At 40.4% G+C, this 19,008-nt stretch overlaps 1 protein-coding gene across 1 annotated transcript in view; it reads right to left on the bottom strand.

The window, feature by feature from the left end:
* The window catches only part of map2k6 (mitogen-activated protein kinase kinase 6), a 46,049-nt gene extending 27,545 nt beyond the window's left edge, over positions 1–18,504 (bottom strand). Inside the window, exon 1 of the mRNA XM_047376983.1 lies at positions 17,940–18,504. Coding sequence (XP_047232939.1) covers positions 17,940–18,030 — 91 coding nt within the window. The 5' untranslated portion in view covers positions 18,031–18,504. The remainder of the gene's footprint in view (positions 1–17,939) is intronic.
* Positions 18,505–19,008: the final 504 nt, after the last annotated feature.

Here is a 19,008-nt window from a genome sequence, read left to right as displayed (position 1 = left end):
ACAATAGTAACTGGAAGTCGTCAACACTGTAATAACTTGCGCTGGAAACCAGAAAACCATCGGAGAGTCAACACCTGCATTAAGTCTGCACATTGCCTTGAAATTAATGCAATTTGCATGAAGAAACACACCAACTCCAATGAAACCGTGCTCTCAAGTATACAGTGCTCACATTACACCCAAGATCTTAAATACATTTCTTGCGATTTCTTTTAACAGACCAAAATGAAGCAGTGCATAATTATAAAATGAATAATTCAATCTTAACTCTGGTACACACTTCAACCAATTGCTTACAGAAGTCAACTAATCAGTAGAGTCCATCCCGGTTTAATTGAATCTACATATGTATAACACTCACTATAATTACAAAGCACTGTTCAATCCATCTGAAAATGGAAAGACAATAGCAGCACTATAAGTCTACCCACGACATGGCCGTCCACCTAAACTGACATGCCAGGCAAGGATAGCATCAATTAAACAAGCAGCCGAGAAGCCTATGATAACTTTGGAGGATCTGCAGAGATCCAAAGCTCAGGTGAGAGAACCTGTTGACAAAACAACTACCAGTGGTGCACTTCACATATTGGACCTTTATGAAATAATTTTTTGGTATTTATAGATGCTTTCCATTGAATCTGTCTGAGGTTGAAGAATTTAGTTAAGAAGAATTGGCATCAATTTAAGTTTCATGGATCAAAGCTGGCTGATAATAAAAAAACTCAATAGCCTGACGGGGGCTTAATTGAAACACACACCAGTGTCAAGATTTTTGTTGGTAAAAAAAAGTGGAAAACAATTAATACTTTTCCTTCCACTTCACAATCATGCACTAGTTTCTATCACATACAGGTCCTTCTCAAAATATTAGCATATTGTGATAAAGTTCATTATTTTCCATAATGTATTTTAGATTCATTTCACACTAACTGAAATATTTCAGGTCTTTTATTGTCTTAATACGGATGATTTTGGCATACAGCTCATGAAAACCCAAAATTCCTATCTCACAAAATTAGCATATCATTAAAAGGGTCTCTAAACGAGCTATGAACCTAATCATCTGAATCAATGAGTTAACTCTAAACACCTGCAAAAGATTCCTGAGGCCTTTAAAACTCCCAGCCTGGTTCATCACTCAAAACCCCAATCATGGGTAAGACTGCCGACCTGACTGCTGTCCAGAAGGCCACTATTGACACCCTCAAGCAAGAGGGTAAGACACAGAAAGAAATTTCTGAACGAATAGGCTGTTCCCAGAGTGCTGTATCAAGGCACCTCAGTAGGAAGTCTGTGTGAAGGAAAAAGTGTGGCAGAAAACGCTGCACAACGAGAAGAGGTGACCGGACCCTGAGGAAGATTGTGGAGAAGGGCCAATTCCAGACCTTGGGGGACATGCGGAAGCAGTGGACTGAGTCTGGAGTAGAAACATCCAGAGCCACCGTGCACAGGCGTGTGCAGGAAATGGGCTACAGGTGCCGCATTCCCCAGGTCAAGCCACTTTTGAACCAGAAACAGCGGCAGAAGCGCCTGACCTGGGCTACAGAGAAGCAGCACTGGACTGTTGCTCAGTGGTCCAAAGTACTTTTTTCGGATGAAAGCAAATTCTGCATGTCATTCGGAAATCAAGGTGCCAGAGTCTGGAGGAAGACTGGGGAGAAGGAAATGCCAAAATGCCAGAAGTCCAGTGTCAAGTACCCACAGACAGTGATGGTCTGGGGTGCCGTGTCATCTGATGGTGTTGGTCCATTGTGTTTTATCAAGGGCAGGGTCAATGCAGCTAGCTATCAGGAGATTTTGGAGCACTTCATGCTTCCATCTGCTGAAAAGCTTTATGGAGATGAAGATTTCATTTTTCAGCACGACCTGGCACCTGCTCACAGTGCCAAAACCACTGGTAAATGGTTTACTGACCATGGTATCACTGTGCTCAATTGGCCTGCCAACTCTCCTGACCTGAACCCCATAGAGAATCTGTGGGATATTGTGAAGAGAACGTTGAGAGACTCAAGACCCAACACTCTGGATGAGCTAAAGGCCGCTATCGAAGCATCCTGGGCCTCCATAAGACCTCAGCAGTGCCACAGGCTGATTGCCTCCATGCCACGCTGCATTGAAGCAGTCATTTCTGCAAAAGGATTCTCGACCAAGTATTGAGTGCATAACTGTACATGATTATTTGAAGGTTGACATTTTTGTATTAAAAACACTTTTCTTTTATTGGTCGAATGAAATATGCTAATTTTGTGAGATAGGAATTTTGGGTTTTCATGAACTGTATGCCAAAATCATCTGTATTAAGACAATAAAAGACCTGAAATATTTCAGTTAGTGTGCAATGAATCTAAAATATATGAATGTTAAATTTTCATCATGACATTATGGAAAATAATGAACTTTATCACAATATGCAAATATTTTGAGAAGGACCTGTACAATCTACCTCCCAAAAAAGACTTAAATTTGGTTGTTGCAATTTTAAAAAACGTGAAAAAAAGGTTCATGGGGAACGCTTTTTGAGTGTATATACAGACATATAACTAGCTATATATATAAAAATAGACTATACTGTTGATATGTATAGACACAAACACATACATACTCATTCAGCCTTTAGGTTTACAAAGTTCCTGCTGTTAACTTGACTATAAGAGTGAAATAAACAGAGAAAGCTTACAGACCACAGGCCATTTACAGTTAATGAGCAGCTTCTGTTTGCTGTTTATCAAGAAAAACCAAAAATAAATGTGATTTTTGTTGCTCTATTTTACATAAGGCTTCAAAGAGAGATCAAACATAATCCAAGAAAAAAATATGCACCCAAAATTATTAAGTAAATACAAGCTTTAAGTGGCAGATTAGCTGAGCCCAGACAACTAAATGAGTTCCTCTCCAAATTAAATTTGAATTTATCAAAAAAAAAAAGGTGCAAGCAACTGTTACATGAAAAAAATATCGCAGCAAAAGTCTAACAAGTAAGCATTAAGGATTGACAATGTTGCAGGCGTCACCAGGCATTTTTCACATCACTGACCTAAAACAATGCATTAACAAAAGGCAAGCTGTGTGATCACAACAAGGCGATAGTTTTTCCTTTTTCATGAAATGCTTCTGCTGTACACAGATCGTGAGACAAGAAGCAGCATGTTCCTCACAGCTAAAGAACAGAAGCATTCTTCAGACCTCTGCACAGATATTACCATGCACAACCACGGAAAACACTAACAACGCAAAGTTTCCAAACACAAACATCAAACTCTGTAGGTGCAAATACATATGCAAAGTGTGCTAAGACATGTCTAAACTAACAACAACAACAATGCAAAGCTTGCAGAGTTTTGGCTAAGGCTGCAGCTATGTGAGCAGAAAAGACAGGAGGAGCGCAGAGGTGTAGAAAAGCAAGCGAGAAGAGGTGGTGGGGGTCGGACGGCCAGAGTATTATGTAATGTGTGTGGCTGGAAGCTACAGCTCTGCTGTGTTTCAAAATATATGAAGCAATGATGAAAGACAAATTCAGAGCCTTAACTTACAGTTAGAGACAGGATGTCATAATAACTGAAACCTGGCAAATAGAAAAGTCCACGAATGCTTAAATCATCCACATAAAGCTATCCTACAACAAACAATTGTTTAAATAAGCTCCACACAAACAACAACCAACCAGTGTAATGCCCTAGTTAATATTAGGTAAACCTTCATGTCATCAAATCAGCCCGGACTTATTAGCAGCGGCATCAGTTGGCAGCAGACTTTTTTTAAAACACGCAGGACTGGCAGGTCCTAAACCTACATTCTCTCACATTATACCTAAACACAAAGCAAAACGATCCAAAAACTGTCTAATATAATCAAAAAGGTATAGTTTTTTTTCCCTCTGGAACATAAACTGATTTAATTGCACTTAAAAACCAAGAATTGATGCCCTTTTAGTGTGGACTAGTGTTTTCTAGCTTACAAAAAGTAAGTACATCCTTGAGTTGAAATAACCTTTGTCAGATGCTTGTGATAGCCATTTATGTGTCTTTGACATTGGTCTGAGAAAGGTTTACCCCACTCCGTGCTTTTATGTTGTTTAAGGGTTTTTTTTGTATGCACAGTCTACTTCAAGCCAAAGCAAGGGAGTTAGGTTGGGATCTGGGTTTTAACTAGGCCAAAGACATTGCATTTCTTAATTCTACACATTGGTAGATTCACTTGTATGTTTTGAGTCATTGTCATTTTGCAGGGTCTGTTTCTGCCTCAGCCTTATTTTTTTTTTTCCTCAAGCATCCACTGATGCTGTAAGCTGGCCAGGTCCTGCTGAGACAGCAAAGCATCCCCAAACCATGACCCGTGGCCACACGGTTGGTTCTTTTTCAGGTAATCATGGTCAACACAAAGCATGTTCTCTGTTCTGGTGTCCTAATAATTAAATTCCACACTAATGTGTTCAAAGTAAACTCATCCTGTCCTCGTCTTTGTCTCCATTCTCTCTGACTGACTTTAACCTGGTTTGCAAGTTATTCTTAAAGAGCAAAGGTCTCATTCTTGCATAACTCAAATTAAATATAAACTATTGCAGTCTCTTTCTGATTGTACAGATAAGCACTTTCAGTTCAGCAGTAAGAGCCTGCTGTAGGTCCTAATATTACATTTTGGTGTTTTTGCCAACTTCTTTAACATATCATGGTCTGCTTTCAGGGTGAAGCTGCTTAGACAGCCAGACCTGGGCATGACGGCAGTTGTTTTGATTTTCCTCCATGTGTAGGGTACTTTTTGCACAGTAGAATGGCTGATTTCAAATCCTTTTGAGACTCCTTTAAATAACGTATCAGACTCAGGATCTGCCAAAATCATCTTTTTGAAGCTCCACACAGCTCTTTCAATTTTATGATGGTGTTTACTCTTACCTCAACAGCCAGCACAGAAAATGACATTTCTGATTTTAAAACATGGCCAACCTACTTCAAAATGCTGAGTGATGACGTTAAAATAAAATGCTGATGTGATATGCATGGGATTTTAGGCATTTGAGGTAAGATAAAACACCTAATTTATGCCATACATTTCTGTCCTAATCCCTTTGTCTCCATAAATTGTATTATACTTTTATAACTTTCTAGAAAAAAAAGGTTCTTCAGTTTTTATTGTTTTGGCTTTTTTTGTACTGTTGAAATTGATATTAAATCTTTATGCTTCCAAATATTAAAACACAGACTGTTAAAGGGTGTCCCAATTTTTTCATGTTTATGTTTATATTTCATTAGAAAATATTTACTTCCTACTTGACTTCTTTTCTTGCAATTTCTGCTGTGTAGTGATATCATTTTCTCTGTAGTAACACCTACTGTTGAGTAAATTTAATGTAGTGAGTGTTCCAGATCTCTGGTGCAAGGATAAATGACAGCTCTACTGTGTCAACATCACACCTGCATGGACAATGACGTTATACCTGTGTGTTATCATTCTCCTGTTCATTTTATGGTCCAATAAAAATTATGTAATGATAGATTTGTGTAGTTAAGTGTGTATTTCAGGTGAAATGGATCCGCTGGAAGAGGAGGAAGCCGGAAAGACTTGGTAGGCCCAAGCATATAGTGAGTGTCTGCTGGGAATGTCTGGGGGAGCCCTCGGTCACGGACGTATTCAACTCCCACCTCCGGGAGAGCTTTTCCCGTATCTCGGGGGAGTTTGGAGACATAGAGTCAGATTGGACCATGTTCTCCACCTCTATTGTCGATGCTGCTGCCCGTTACTGTGGCTGTAAGGTCTGTGGTGCCTATCGTGGTGGCCATCTCTGAACCCCGTGGTTGACACCAGCAGTAAGGGATGCCATCAAACTGAAGGAGGAAACCAATTGGTTCTGGTTGGCTTGTGGGACTTCTGAGGCAGCTGACGGGTACTGTGAGTTAAACGTGTTGTGGCCCGGGCTGTAGCAGAGGCAAAAACTCAGGCCTGGGAGGAGTTTGGTTAAGCCATGGAGAAGGACTAGCGGTCAGCCTTGAAGCGATTCTGGCAAACCATCTGGCAGCTCAGGAAGGAGAAACAGTACTTCCCCAACACTGTTTACAGTGAGGTTGGGGAGCTGCTGACCTCGACAGGGTACATTTTCAAGAGTTGGAAGTATTACTTCAAGGATCTCCTCAATCCTGCCGTCACGCCTTCCCTGGTGGAAGCAGAGACAGGGGACTTGGAGTGGGACTCGTTCTTCACCCAGGCTGAAGTCACTGAGTTGGTCAGAAAGCTCTGCAGTGGCGAGGTTTTGAGGGTGGATGGGATTTCCCTTGAGTACCTCAGGTCTCTGGCTGTTATGGGGCTGTCGTGGCTGACATGCCTCTTCAACATCGTGTGGCGATCAGGGACAGTGCCTCTGGACTTTCAGACTGGGGTGGTGGTCCTCCTTCACAAGAAGGGGGACCAGAGAGCGTGTTCCAACTATAAGGGGATCACACTCTTCAGCCTCCCTGGAAAGGCCCATGCCAGGGTGTTGGAGAGGAGAGTCAGGCTGATAGTTGAACATGGGCTTCAGGAGGAGCAGTGTGTTTTTTGTCCTGGCCATGGAACACTGCACCAGCTGTGCACCCTCTACAGGGTGCTCGAGGGTTCATGGGAGTACCACAAAACAGAGTCCACATCTGGAGAAGGCATTTGGCTATGTCCCCAGTGGTGCCCGGTGATGGACGCTCCAGGAGTACAGTTAGTGACCCTGTATTTGGCATTATCCAGTATCCGTACAAGGGTAGCAGGAGTTTGGCTCACATTGCTGGCATTAAGTCAGACCTGTTCCTGGTGCATGTTAGACTCCAGCAGGGCTGCCCTTTGTCACTGTCCTGTTCATAACTTTCATGGACAAGATTTCCAGGTGCAGCCAAGGCCCAGAGGTCGTCTTTGGAGACTAGTGGATTTTGTCTCTTCTTTTCACAGATGACAGGGCCTGCTGGCCCCTTCTAGCCAATATCTACAGCATGCACTGGGGAGGTTCGCAACCGAGTGTGAAGCAGCAGTCGTTCTACATTCCGGCCCTCACCTACAGGCATGAACTTTGGGTCATGACTGAAAGAACAAAATCCTGGATACAAGTGCCTGAAATTAGTTTCCTCCGCATGGTGGCCAGGCACTTATAGGTAGGGTGAGGAGCTGGGCCATCTGAGAGGAGCTCAGAGTAGAGCTACTGCTCATCCACATCAAAAGTAGTCAGCTAAGGTGGCTCGGGCATCTTTTTCGGTTTCTCTCTGGACACTTCCAGGCATGTCCCACCGGGAGGAGGCCTACGGGACAGCCCAGGACATGCTAGAGGGACTATGTATCTTGGCAGGCCTGGGAACGCCTTGGGCTACCCCAGAGGAGCTGGAGGTGTCTGATCTGCCTAGACTGCTGCCCCTGTGACCTGGTCACGGATAAGCCAAAGATGACAAGTACGAGTATAATATTTTATTTAAATATTTTTCAATAGCACTACAGATCCAATATTTGCTTTGAGTATGTTGGGAAGGTCAAAGCGAGCTCCATTGTGTTTTTGCAGACCTGGAGAAAGTATATGACAGGGTGCCGAGAGAGCAGCTGTGGTATTGTTCGAGGAAGTCAGGAGTAGCCCCTTCTTGCTTGCTGTGGTGATTGATAGATGATTGATTAAAGGTTACACAGGAATCTCCATGGACTAAGAAATTTGCAGATGACATCTTGATCAGTGGTGACACTAGGGAACAGATGGAGGAAAATCTAGAGAGATGGAGATTTGCCCTGGAAAGGAGAGGACTGAAGGTTAGCCAGAGAAAGACAGAATACAGGTTTGTAAATGAGATGGACCCAAGTGGGGGCGTGAGGTTACAGGGAACAGGGATAAAGAAGATGGAGGATTTTAAGTACTTGGGGTCAACAGTCCAGAGTAACAAAGAGCGTGGAAAAGAACTGAAGAAAACTGTCCAAGCAGGTTGGAAACAGTGGAGAAAAGTGTCGGGTGCGTGTGATGATAGAGAATCAGCAATAATGAAAAGAAGGTACAGGATGTGTACAGGATGGTGGTCAGACCAGCGATGCTGTATGATTTAGAGACAGTGGCACTAAGGAGGAGAGGAGGCAGAGCTGGAGCTAGCAGAGATAAAGAGGCTGAGGTTCTCTTTGGGAGTGACAAGGATGGATAGGATCAGTAATGAGTACATCAGAGGGCAGTTCATGTTAGATGTGTTGGAGATAAAGCCAGAGAGGCCAGACTGAGGTGGTTTGCACATGTACAGAAGAGGAATAGTGAGTACATCAGTAGAAGTATGTTGAGGCTTGAACTGCCAGGCAGGAGGCCTAGAGGAAGACCAAAGATGAGATGTATAGATGGAGTGAAAAAGGACATGAAGGTATGAAACACTTCGATTAAAATCATCTTAAATCATCTAAAGACCTTTCAAATATTGCACAGTTTGAAAAAAAGTATGCTTTAAGGTTTACTTGAAGTAAGTTTTCACAGGTATAAAGAAAGAACAATGTCTGCTGTGTGGTAGTTAACATTTTTGCAGTACAGTACAGTATTTCCTTTTTTATATTAAAAGTAAAAATAGTCCGTCCCATTCAGCCTTTTTTCGGATTATAATGCATAATTGGTATGCACAATTCTTTACTTGTTCTTGCTCATTCTGCTACGCTCAGTATCAATGTAGTAAACCATGGGTTAGTCAAAAACAGCAGTACACACAATTCCAAGTAATTTCCAGCACATGAGCTCAAGTTTGAAGAGAAATGCCGGAGGAAGCCACAGAAGATGTCTGTGCTGGGACACTCCTTGTTCTCAACATAACCAGCACAAACAATGAAGGCGAGACATTGGTGTTGGTGCAAAGAATGCACCTATCGTTTTCTCAAGAAGTGACAGCAAGAAGAGAACAGCTGAGGGAGACAATGCTCCCGGTTTCTGCCACGCCTGTCAAGAATGCATGAATGCATGCATTTTACGACGTCATGCATGCATGCATGTCAGCTTGTTAGTTTGCTGAAAATAGGAGCTGGCACAAACATTAAAGGTTTGCACGGCGATTTGTGCTGCAGAAGCAGAGGTGTGCAAGCAGAAAGCCTCGAACTGTGAGGGCAAGTAATGTCCTGGCAGGATAATGAGCCCAGATGACTGGGGACGCACAGTGCAAGCTGCTAACCCACACATGCACCCCAGCTGGAATTCAAACAATCCCAAAGCTTCTCAATGGAATTCCACAGAGCAAGAGCAAGACGGATCAATCACAGAGGGAGGCAGTAAACCGCAAACACTGACACAAGAAGGGACAGGAAAAAGACAGGAAGACAGAGGGGAGGGAGGCTATTGGTAGAGCAGGATTTGAAAATAACTCCAGCCAGCGGCTGTTTGCCCCCCTCCGACCGCTCTGGCAGTTTGTGAGATACTCTACACTTCCAAAGATGGCAGCCCCTTTAGGTTACAGCTGCTGGAAGCACTTTTGGGAATCATGTCATTGGCTCACGCTAGCAGTTCCTGTGGAGCCGGATCAAATGACTGATACAGAAGTTTCTGCTGATTACCAGAGAGAATGTCTGAAAGTGTTGCATTGATTTGATTTCAAAGTTAAAATAGTTGTTTTGAGAAACTTAGTGCTCAAGTAAAAGACAACTGTACGTCCTTTTCATATTATGTCCAGAAAGAATCAAAAAGCATCCTGGAACTCCGGTAGAGTCAAAACTTACATACAGTTTTTTACTAAATAAGCTCTTTATTCTGCATCTGCACCAATCATCTCCATGCAAAAATGGTTTTGGATGTAAAATGAATTGAATTGCGTCAGAAAGTGAATTTTCACAAACTTCATCTTTAGGTTTCTGTTTGTCAAAGTTTCAAAGAGGGCTTTTGTTTACTCAAAAGCCGTCTTTGCCCACAAGCACTGCAGCTTCATTATTAGACCATGCACTGCACAACGCATTGAGATGCAATTAGCTGAATACTTAAAACCATAAAGCTAAAAGTATGAAACTAATGTTGTTAGCCAACTATCAGAAGTAGTAGCTGGAGACTTATTTAGTCAGAAACACATTTCTAATTTTCCTGCAGAGATTGTTAATTTCAAATAAATAAAATCCCCTGAACTATTGGTAAAAGAACAACCTTGACCTGAAGACAAAAGTTCAGTCTTATTTTGCTTTTACGGGTTCCTTTAAGGCTGCCATGTCTAACTCACTTTTCATTCCACTCACCTTTTATAAACAAAATACTAAAGGACATTTCATTGATTACTTTATGCAGGAGGGAGGAACATAGTGCCTTTATTTTCACGATAATCAACAGACCAGCTTTCACATCAAAAACACTTTACAGACTGAGTCATTAAACTGCAGCCTGAAATTATAGCTTACTCACTCATTCAGATGGCTGTTTTGAAATCAACAGGCGCTCACATTTAAGCCTGGTTTAGGTTACATCTTCCATAACACTAGAACCCTGTCTTTCCTTTATAAGAAAAAAACTGATTTCTACAAATAAAAAAACTGATTTATTACAAATAAACATTTTGGACAACCTTAAGCTAGGGCCACACTACACAACTTTGTTGCCCGATTTTACCCCCAAATCCCAGTTAGAGAAAGTCTAATTCAGTCTGCACTAATTGTGATCAATCAGCAGGACGAGTCAGCACAACAATCTGTGCCGACTCAGAGGTGAAGACTGGAGTCTGCAAGCGTGTGAGGAGAACCCACCCGACCCAACCTCAGTAGCAGTCAAGCAAACCTGACTGAATTTTTTGAAGTGGATTAATACGCAGTCGGGGATGAAGAATGGATCAACAGCCCAACTGAAAACGTGTGTTGCTGGCAGTCAATAAAAAAGACTGGAATATGACATCCGCAGCAAGCCGACTTTTTAAAGAAAATGTTCTAACATTATAAACATAAACACACAACAGCACTGGGCATTTCACAAACTTTCATCTAACTAATCACAGTTGCAACCTATTCAGATTCCCTATGTTTATTTGCATGATCCAGCCCAAAAATTATATTGATGTGTGTTAAGATTGAAATAATAAACCTTTTAGAATAAAGTCAACCTTGAAAGTCATTCCAAAACCCAAAAACAACATCAAATACATGTTCCAACCTCTCCAACATTAGTATAACAAAAAATAAAATCAACAACATCCAAACCATATTCACTTGTGGATTAAACTTAGCATATTCTACATTGCATTACTTTCATTTTATGGGTGGGAGCCATAGAAATACCGCCTGTTTGAATTCGGACAATATCTTCTGTTACTGCCACCTACTGGTAAGGCTGTTTCAATGTCAAACTGTCGCAATCACAAGTTTGATGCACTCAGTTGGCTTCAGCTGGTCTGAAAAATCCTGTAGTAAGTGCAGTTGGTAAGCGTGTGATCCCCAGGCTTTCAGTCGTAAAACAAAAGCCAGTCTGTTCGTGTGAACACCTAGACTTTTTAAAATCTGTCAAGACTGGGAAAGTTGAGCAGAGTGCCCAGCTTTAACTTTTAACCTACAAAACAGATTTTATACTAATATTCTTTAATAGTCTTCTTTTTGAAGGTTTGTCTTCCTAAACTAGCAGCCTAAACTAAAAGGGAAAACAAGACTGTCCTTTTTTTTTCGTGAAGCAGATTTGTGGCTATTACTGAAGTGCTAATTGGTACTGTAGAAGTTATAATAAACAACTGCTGATTGCAAGTTTCGATCCCAAGCAGAGGAGTTTAGGAATCTATGTTTTTTCCTCACAAGCCACAGAATAGTAGAATTAACTGGGAAATTGATATATGGATCAATGTGCATCTCCAGTAATAAACAATCTGTCATGGTGAAGAAGGAGCTCAGTCAAAAGAAAATGCTAAAATCTACATTTGAATGCAAGTTAGGCCATGAGATAAAGATCTTGATATAAAAGACCAGGATTCTGGGTAAAAGCAGTTGAAATTAGCTTATTTCACAGATTAATCAGGCTCTTTATTAACAATAAGGTGGAGTGTCATCCATTCAGGGCTCAGAGTAGAGCAGCAGCGTCTTGTTAAAAAAAATATGCTGAGATAATTCAGGGATCTGATAAAAATGTCTCCTAGATGACCCCCTGTGGAGGTTTTTCAGGTATATTGTTAGGTATATAATAGGGAAAAGATCCCGGGGCAGCCCCAGAACTCATTGGAGGGGCCATACATCCCTTCTTGCATACATTCCCTTGGCCCAATACTTGTGCTAGATGGGCGCGTCACTGCCAAGGACTACCGAACCATTCTTGAGGACCATGTGCATCCAATGGTTCAAACATTGTATCCTGAAGGCGATGCTGTGTATCAGGATGACAATGCACCAATACACACAGCAAGACTGGTGAAAGATTGGTTTGATGAACATGAAAGTGAAGTTGAACATCTCCCATGGCCTGCACAGTCACCAGATCTAAATAATATTGAGCCACTTTGGGGTGTTTTGGAGTAGCGAGTCAGGAAACATTTTCCTCCACCAGTATCACGTAGTGACCTGGCCACTATCCTGCAAGAAGAATGGCTTAAAATCCCTCTGACCACTGTGCAGGACTTGTATATGTCATTCCCAAGACGAATTGACGCTGTACTGGCCGCATAAGGAGGCCCTACACCATACTAATAAATTATTGTGGTCTAAAACCAGGTGTTTCAGTTTCATTGTCCAACCTCTGTAAGTACATTACTGATTTAGGATTTAACATTCATGCTCCAAAGCAGTCAACAGATCTAAGTTGGAAGGAAGAGAACCAAACTAAAAGGGCAGTCACATATTCTTATTCAGATCCAAAGTTAGCAGCATAGATAAAGGCATGCAGCAACTACATCAGGAAAATGTATCACTTAAGTTGCATCTCTAAACTTGCACTCCTTTGGTCTGCTAGGGTGCAACACCCAACCTCTCTGCTTCTCACCTTCATTTTCATCTCAGCAACAAGAATCTGAAAGCTGCTGCCAGCCCCGACAACACCTGAATTTATGTCTCTTCTTTTCAGCACAGCACACACAGTCACAGGAACACATTTTTGTTCTTTGCAATCCAGTGCTACAATAAGAAGCAACTATTTCTTGTCTGGATGTGGATGATCATTTGAACTACTGTACACTAAACAACATTGATGCACCAAAAGGTCACACTTCAACGTCTTTACATTCTGGTACGTCAGAACCGAAAAATTCTAAGTATTTCATTGGGAGTTTATTTAATAGACCAACAGTGAGTAGTGCATAATTAGAAAGTGAAAGGAAAATGGTACATGGATTTCCATTTTTTTTTTTTTATTAAAATCTAAAACGGGTGTCAAATAAACAAATCAACCCCAAAATAAAGATACCCCTGGCACATTTAGGTTTAACCTTTTCATTTTAACAACACTTTTCTTCTGAGTGGAAGTAATTTAAGAATGTTTGAGTTTTTATCTGATAGAAAATCTGTGGAGTGAGTTTACGATTAGGGTGACGGTAAGGTCTTCCAGCCTCAAAGACATGGAGCTTATCACCAAAGACAAATCCTCAAAATGCCAACGGAAACATGATCAGGAATTTTAAGAAGGTATTGATTGCTGTAATGTAATGAAATATTTTTCCCATTCTTCTAAATATAAATAAAAATATTTTTGTTAAAACTGATACTCCTTTTACATGGTTTTGCTCTCTTTTGAGAGATGACTGTCTCATTTCCAGAAACTTTCTTTGTCTTTGGTTAAATGAAAATAATTTTTAAAAGTAAATTTGCCAGAGGTTTATGTGGCCATTTGAAAAATAGCATGTCACGTTTTATATTTGCAATATAAAAAAAAACATTTTATGGTTAAAGTACTGTGATTTTGTTTCTATGTTTAGGTTTTAAAAATCAAACTTTGCAACTCTCTTTCAAAGAAAAAGCAAAAACATTTTCTTGTTTGGAAAAAAAGATTTTAAAGCATGTTTTTTTATCCTACAAATGTCATTTTATGCAGATCTTGCCAGAAAAAATATGTAGAAATCCTAACACAATCAGCGTTTTTTGTACATTTCCAAGTTTAGAACACTGTTAATGAGCCATGGGAGGTGTTCGTGCAGAACGTTACAGACCCCCAGTTTTAATCAAAGTATATTCTTGTGTTAGAATGGTCCAGTCAAAGTCTAGCCATAAAATGAATTGAAAATCGTTGTCAAGACTTTAAAGTAGATACTTGACCCTATGAAATCAGAGCATGAGCTAAAATCTCTGTCTCTAAATGCTCAAAGCTGGTAGACACATACCAGAAAAGATTTGCAGCAAACTGCAAACTGCAGCAAAATGTGATTTTACAAAGTATTTCCTTGGGATGGCTGACAACAATTTCTTATTTAAATTGTAGAAACATTTAAAAAAAAACTATTCATGTTTATATAGTTTTGCAAGACACAGCAATCCCCAGTAAAGGTTAAATGAAACCTACAAGTTTAGGTTCTCAATTATCTGAGGTACCATGTGCAATTCACCAGTCTTTCTTAACAAACCTGTAGCTTCATTTACCATTAATGACGTGAGAAGACACGGTCAAATCATACCAGTGAATCCTTAATATTCATGGGTGATAAGCACAAACATAAGGAAGAACTTTAAAAAGATGTTCCCACTTCATTAAGTAAAAAAATGCTTTAAAAAAAGCAGCAAACCTGTCACACAGGTGAGCCACATGGTGACTCAAATCTGCTGAGCACAATTCAGCCATTCAGCCATGGAGGCTTTAGTTTGATGAGAATATGTTCCTAGTGTGGTACAAAAACCACATGTTGGCTACCCAAAAACTCAGATGCACAAGAGGACCCGCTGCTTCTTGACCATTCAGGAAGATTACAAAGGCAGAACTGAGCGGAGAGCAGTTTTATGTTGAGCTATCACTTTTGGCTGAACTGACCACAACCTTTCCTTATTAGGAAAATTACCGAAATTACTGTAAAAACAACAAAGAATATCTCAGAACATACTCATCTCTGAGCATGTCTAATTAATTTCAGTCTTCGGTGTTCCTACACATTTTCCAGACTCAAATTTCCCAGTTTGTATATATTTATATATATTTAAGACATTCAAGTACAAAGTATTAACCTTTAACTGCTTGAATGGTAATTGAGTTTTATTACCTGTAAGTTCTACAAATTATGAAACAAAACAATGCCTTTGAGAGTGTGGTGTGGACCAGTCTTTTTAGCCATTTTAGTGTTTGGAATAATAGTTTCATCAGATCTGGTTTAAAAAACACAGATCCAGTTCACCCTGATTTTAAACATGCCAGAAGTCAAGAAAAGTAGTAAAATAGCTCTTTTAATGATTATTTCAATGAGTTTGTTTTTAGTTAGTATGTCAAAAAAAAACTACGGTTTGGAAAAATGTCATATTAAATATAAATCAATGTAAAATCTAGACTATATTTATAAAGCATCATTAAATTAGCATTCTATAAAAAAAGACACATAAAAAAATGCCATACTTAATTTTATTTTTTCCATACTAATCCAGACCTGGAAAATGATAAAAGCAAATTCCAGACTTGTTAAGACTGCCAAGGAACCCTGAGTCTTGGACCTGGAAATGGCAGCATAATGTAAAGAAACCATAGTGGAAATGTGTCAATAGACCCGAAATATCAAGTAACCCCAAATGCCAATATAGAAAAAAAAATCTATTATTTCCGTCCCTGCAACATGGTACCAATAACAAACATGCCTGAGGTAGTTGGTCCTGTGGTTGACAACATCTCTTTTCTGGATAAAGCCACTGAAGGAGCTACTGCTGCCAATAATGGTGTTGAAGTGTTTTATTCAACCCATTTTTGTAGCACTGACTCAGAGCTTATCTCTTTAGCTATGTTTCTCTCCAACACAATATCACCAATGGAGCTACTGCTGCCATCTGTTTTTCTTTAACACAGAAAGTACTCCTGGAATGACCTTTTGGGTTTTTGGGGGGTTTCTGCTCTGTCTTTGGGTTGAGAAGCCGTATGTCTTCCTGTTAAAATGGGGTCGTGCTTCTCACTGTCGCCACATGCTCGCTCAATAGGAGGGATTGCTGCCTTTCCTTAGGTCGAAAACATTTTACCAAGCATAAAAAAATTGCACTGTACTACAAGCAATGTCAAAATTGACTATAAGTAACTGAATTCAGATCTGTCTATATCATTAAACTGATTTTAATATATATTTGTTGAAATGAATTGGACCCATCTGTCCTGTAAAGCCCCACAGATTTCGATGGATGTGAATTAGCACTATGTAAATAAAGTGAATGAAACAGCATAGAATGTAGATGTTGGTAGTTAACATCTTAGTTTCACTAGAATATAGTTTTACTTATGAACTTAGAAGAACAATTTAATGCACTTGTAGAGCATTTTCTGCTGCTTTAAAACAAAACAATCACCAAATATATTAGTCTATAGGTCCATGGTCCCTAAATGATAAACTTATCTATTGCTGTCCATGCAGTTGTTTACATCCACAACATTCTGCACAACAATATTGCAATGATAAATTTGGCGTATATATTGCTCTAGATAACAGATCAGTCCTGTAACACATTTATTTAAAGCACACCTAGTTGACGATTGCTTTGTCTTTGTCTGTGTTTTGACACAGTCTTCTAAATATGTTGGAACCAAATGTCTAAAAATGGCAAAAAACATAGAAAAATTGATTTCCCGGTCCAGCTAATTTCGATATGAAATTCTTCACACTATTTCACAAAATTTATCTCGAACCAACTCTTTTAATGTATGAGGACTGGTAATGTCTCACATCTGCAACCGTTTGGCCTAAAGGTGACCGGCGAAAGCAATTTCCAGCACCAGCACCATTTTGTTCTTTCAGAAACCTGCAGACAAAATCTGAAATGAAAGAAAAATCTGAAATGAAAGATTAGGAGACTGCACGGCAGCACCTCGTGCACCAAACGCTGTCAGCGAGTGACAACCGAAATCCACTTCTGCACTTAGGAAAGCCCCTGACCGACTCATTCATGTACAGAACATAAATAAAACGTGGGCATTATTCATCACAGGATGAGCTGGCTGCAACAAGGCAGTTCCTCTGTGTAGGTGGGTGGACACTTGACTGTAGCTGATAAACAGGCCCTGACCATCCGGGAAGTTCTCTCTCCTACCTGTTCATGCCCTCCTTCCCTAACTGTTGCAGAATGCGTGTTCTGTGTATGCTCTGCATATTGTGCAATAAAACAGCCTCACTTTGGACTTCTGGGAAAACACAGAATGGGGAGGAAGAGGAAAAAACCATGAGCTGCATTTACTGCAGAACCCCCCACCCACCCCCAGAATTACATGCAAACTGCTTGCAATGAAGATCCTGAGGAGCTGGGCGGTTGCAGGGTCCTGTAGTTGCTGCATGCTGCCTGAGCTCGGGGTCAAAGTGTGACGAGCATATTGCACATCAGTGAACACCCAGGTGTTTCACTCATATGCAGTTTCCTGGACAAAAGCAGCAGCTGATGCTCTTTTCCTGCAGACTTTTAAAAGAATATCCAGCTATTTAGCTCTCCACCTCCTTAAAGCGCACTTTCAATTTATAGATTTTTTTATTATTTTGTCTCTAAGAATCAGAGACATGTCTGAGCACTGACAGCTGCAGGTTGTGCAGCTCTACTGCACCAAAGCTGCACACTTTTGGCCCTGGACGTGACATAGCACTTAGGATTTACCTTGAGCAGCGTGCATCAACTCGTGCAGAGTTGATTATAAAGAAAGAGTTCAAGTGTCCTTGTCTTTTCTCGTGACTGTGCCCAACATCCCCTGCCTGTGCGCTGCTATTAGCGTCAGTATGCACAGCATCGTCTTACCAGGAACTGTGCAAAGAGGAAGATCTCAAACAGGAAATGCAACTGACCCTCCTAAGCCTTGTAACTTTAAAATGCACCGACTGTGCTCGGGCTGCAGCCGTGCACGTTGCAAACCATGCAGCTGTGATTGCATGTGGCTAGTTTTGCACAGATCGGCTTCATGTTCTTACCTCCCTTTGGCTGAAGCATTTCCCCTCTGCTTTGATGAGGGGGAGGGGAAGCACAAAAGACTTTGCCTTCTTTCTCGCTCCCTCCCTCCATCGCCCTCGTACTGGAGCTTTAGTGGCTTGCTTTGCAACAAAGATGCAAAATACAAGCCTCGATCCTCATGCACTTGGAGCCTTCTTGGGTCCGAGCCGTGCGTGTCCGTGCACGGGGCGCGGGTAAGGATGCACAGCCCGCGCAGCCGTCGGGAAAGCGGATAATTTTGCAAATGCGCTGCAAAGAATTCTCCGCAGCACTTACATGATGGGCCAAGGCTGGTAGCTGAAAGCTCCTAACTTGGATCAGAGTGAGCCCCTGCGAGACAACGTTCTTCCTGCTTGGAGCGCAGAGGATTGTGGGAAATGGAGTCGCGGGGTTGAAACGGCGCGAAGCAATGTCCTTAAGTGTCACTTTTGATGTTTCGTCAAATAAAACTTACTTTAACAGCCGAAACTACGTAAAAACTAAAAATGTATTAACAGGAAGACATTTAAGTTTCGTTTTAAAATAAAAAACACTAAACTGATTTTTTTTTCTTTTTTTGTGGTCAAAAACAGAAATGTCATGCTTAAATGAATAGAAACATAATCACTGAAAAGGAAAATGGGGTGTTCTTCATACTTTTAAGTTCATAACTCTGCAACAAGTCCTGTATTAAAGTATAAATAATATAATATTTGAAAATAAATAAATAAAATAATAGTTTTATTTTAGACATTATGTATTATGTATTTATTATTATCAGAAATTCAACATATAATTTGACGAGATTAGATGAAAACAAGTATTTAAAAGAAATTGTGCATTTTCAATCACATGCGTGATCCCGATATCAAAAACCTTCCCCCTTACCATATATGGGCAATTATGTGGTAAGGTGAAGCATTTGTTTTGCAAGCGCAAGTTGAGGAGTAGAGGCTCTGTTTACTGATATTTATATGTTGTCATTATTCTAATATGAAAAAAAAACTAATCTAATAAAATTTGAATTCTTCTTTTTGACTAGAAGAACGAAATACGGCTTCAAAGTCACTT

This window comes from Girardinichthys multiradiatus, chromosome 10, assembly GCF_021462225.1.
Source record: "Girardinichthys multiradiatus isolate DD_20200921_A chromosome 10, DD_fGirMul_XY1, whole genome shotgun sequence".
NCBI classification, from domain to species: domain Eukaryota; kingdom Metazoa; phylum Chordata; class Actinopteri; order Cyprinodontiformes; family Goodeidae; genus Girardinichthys; species Girardinichthys multiradiatus.
Note: the sequence above shows the minus strand (reverse complement) of the source record. Positions and strands in the feature narration are given on the sequence as shown.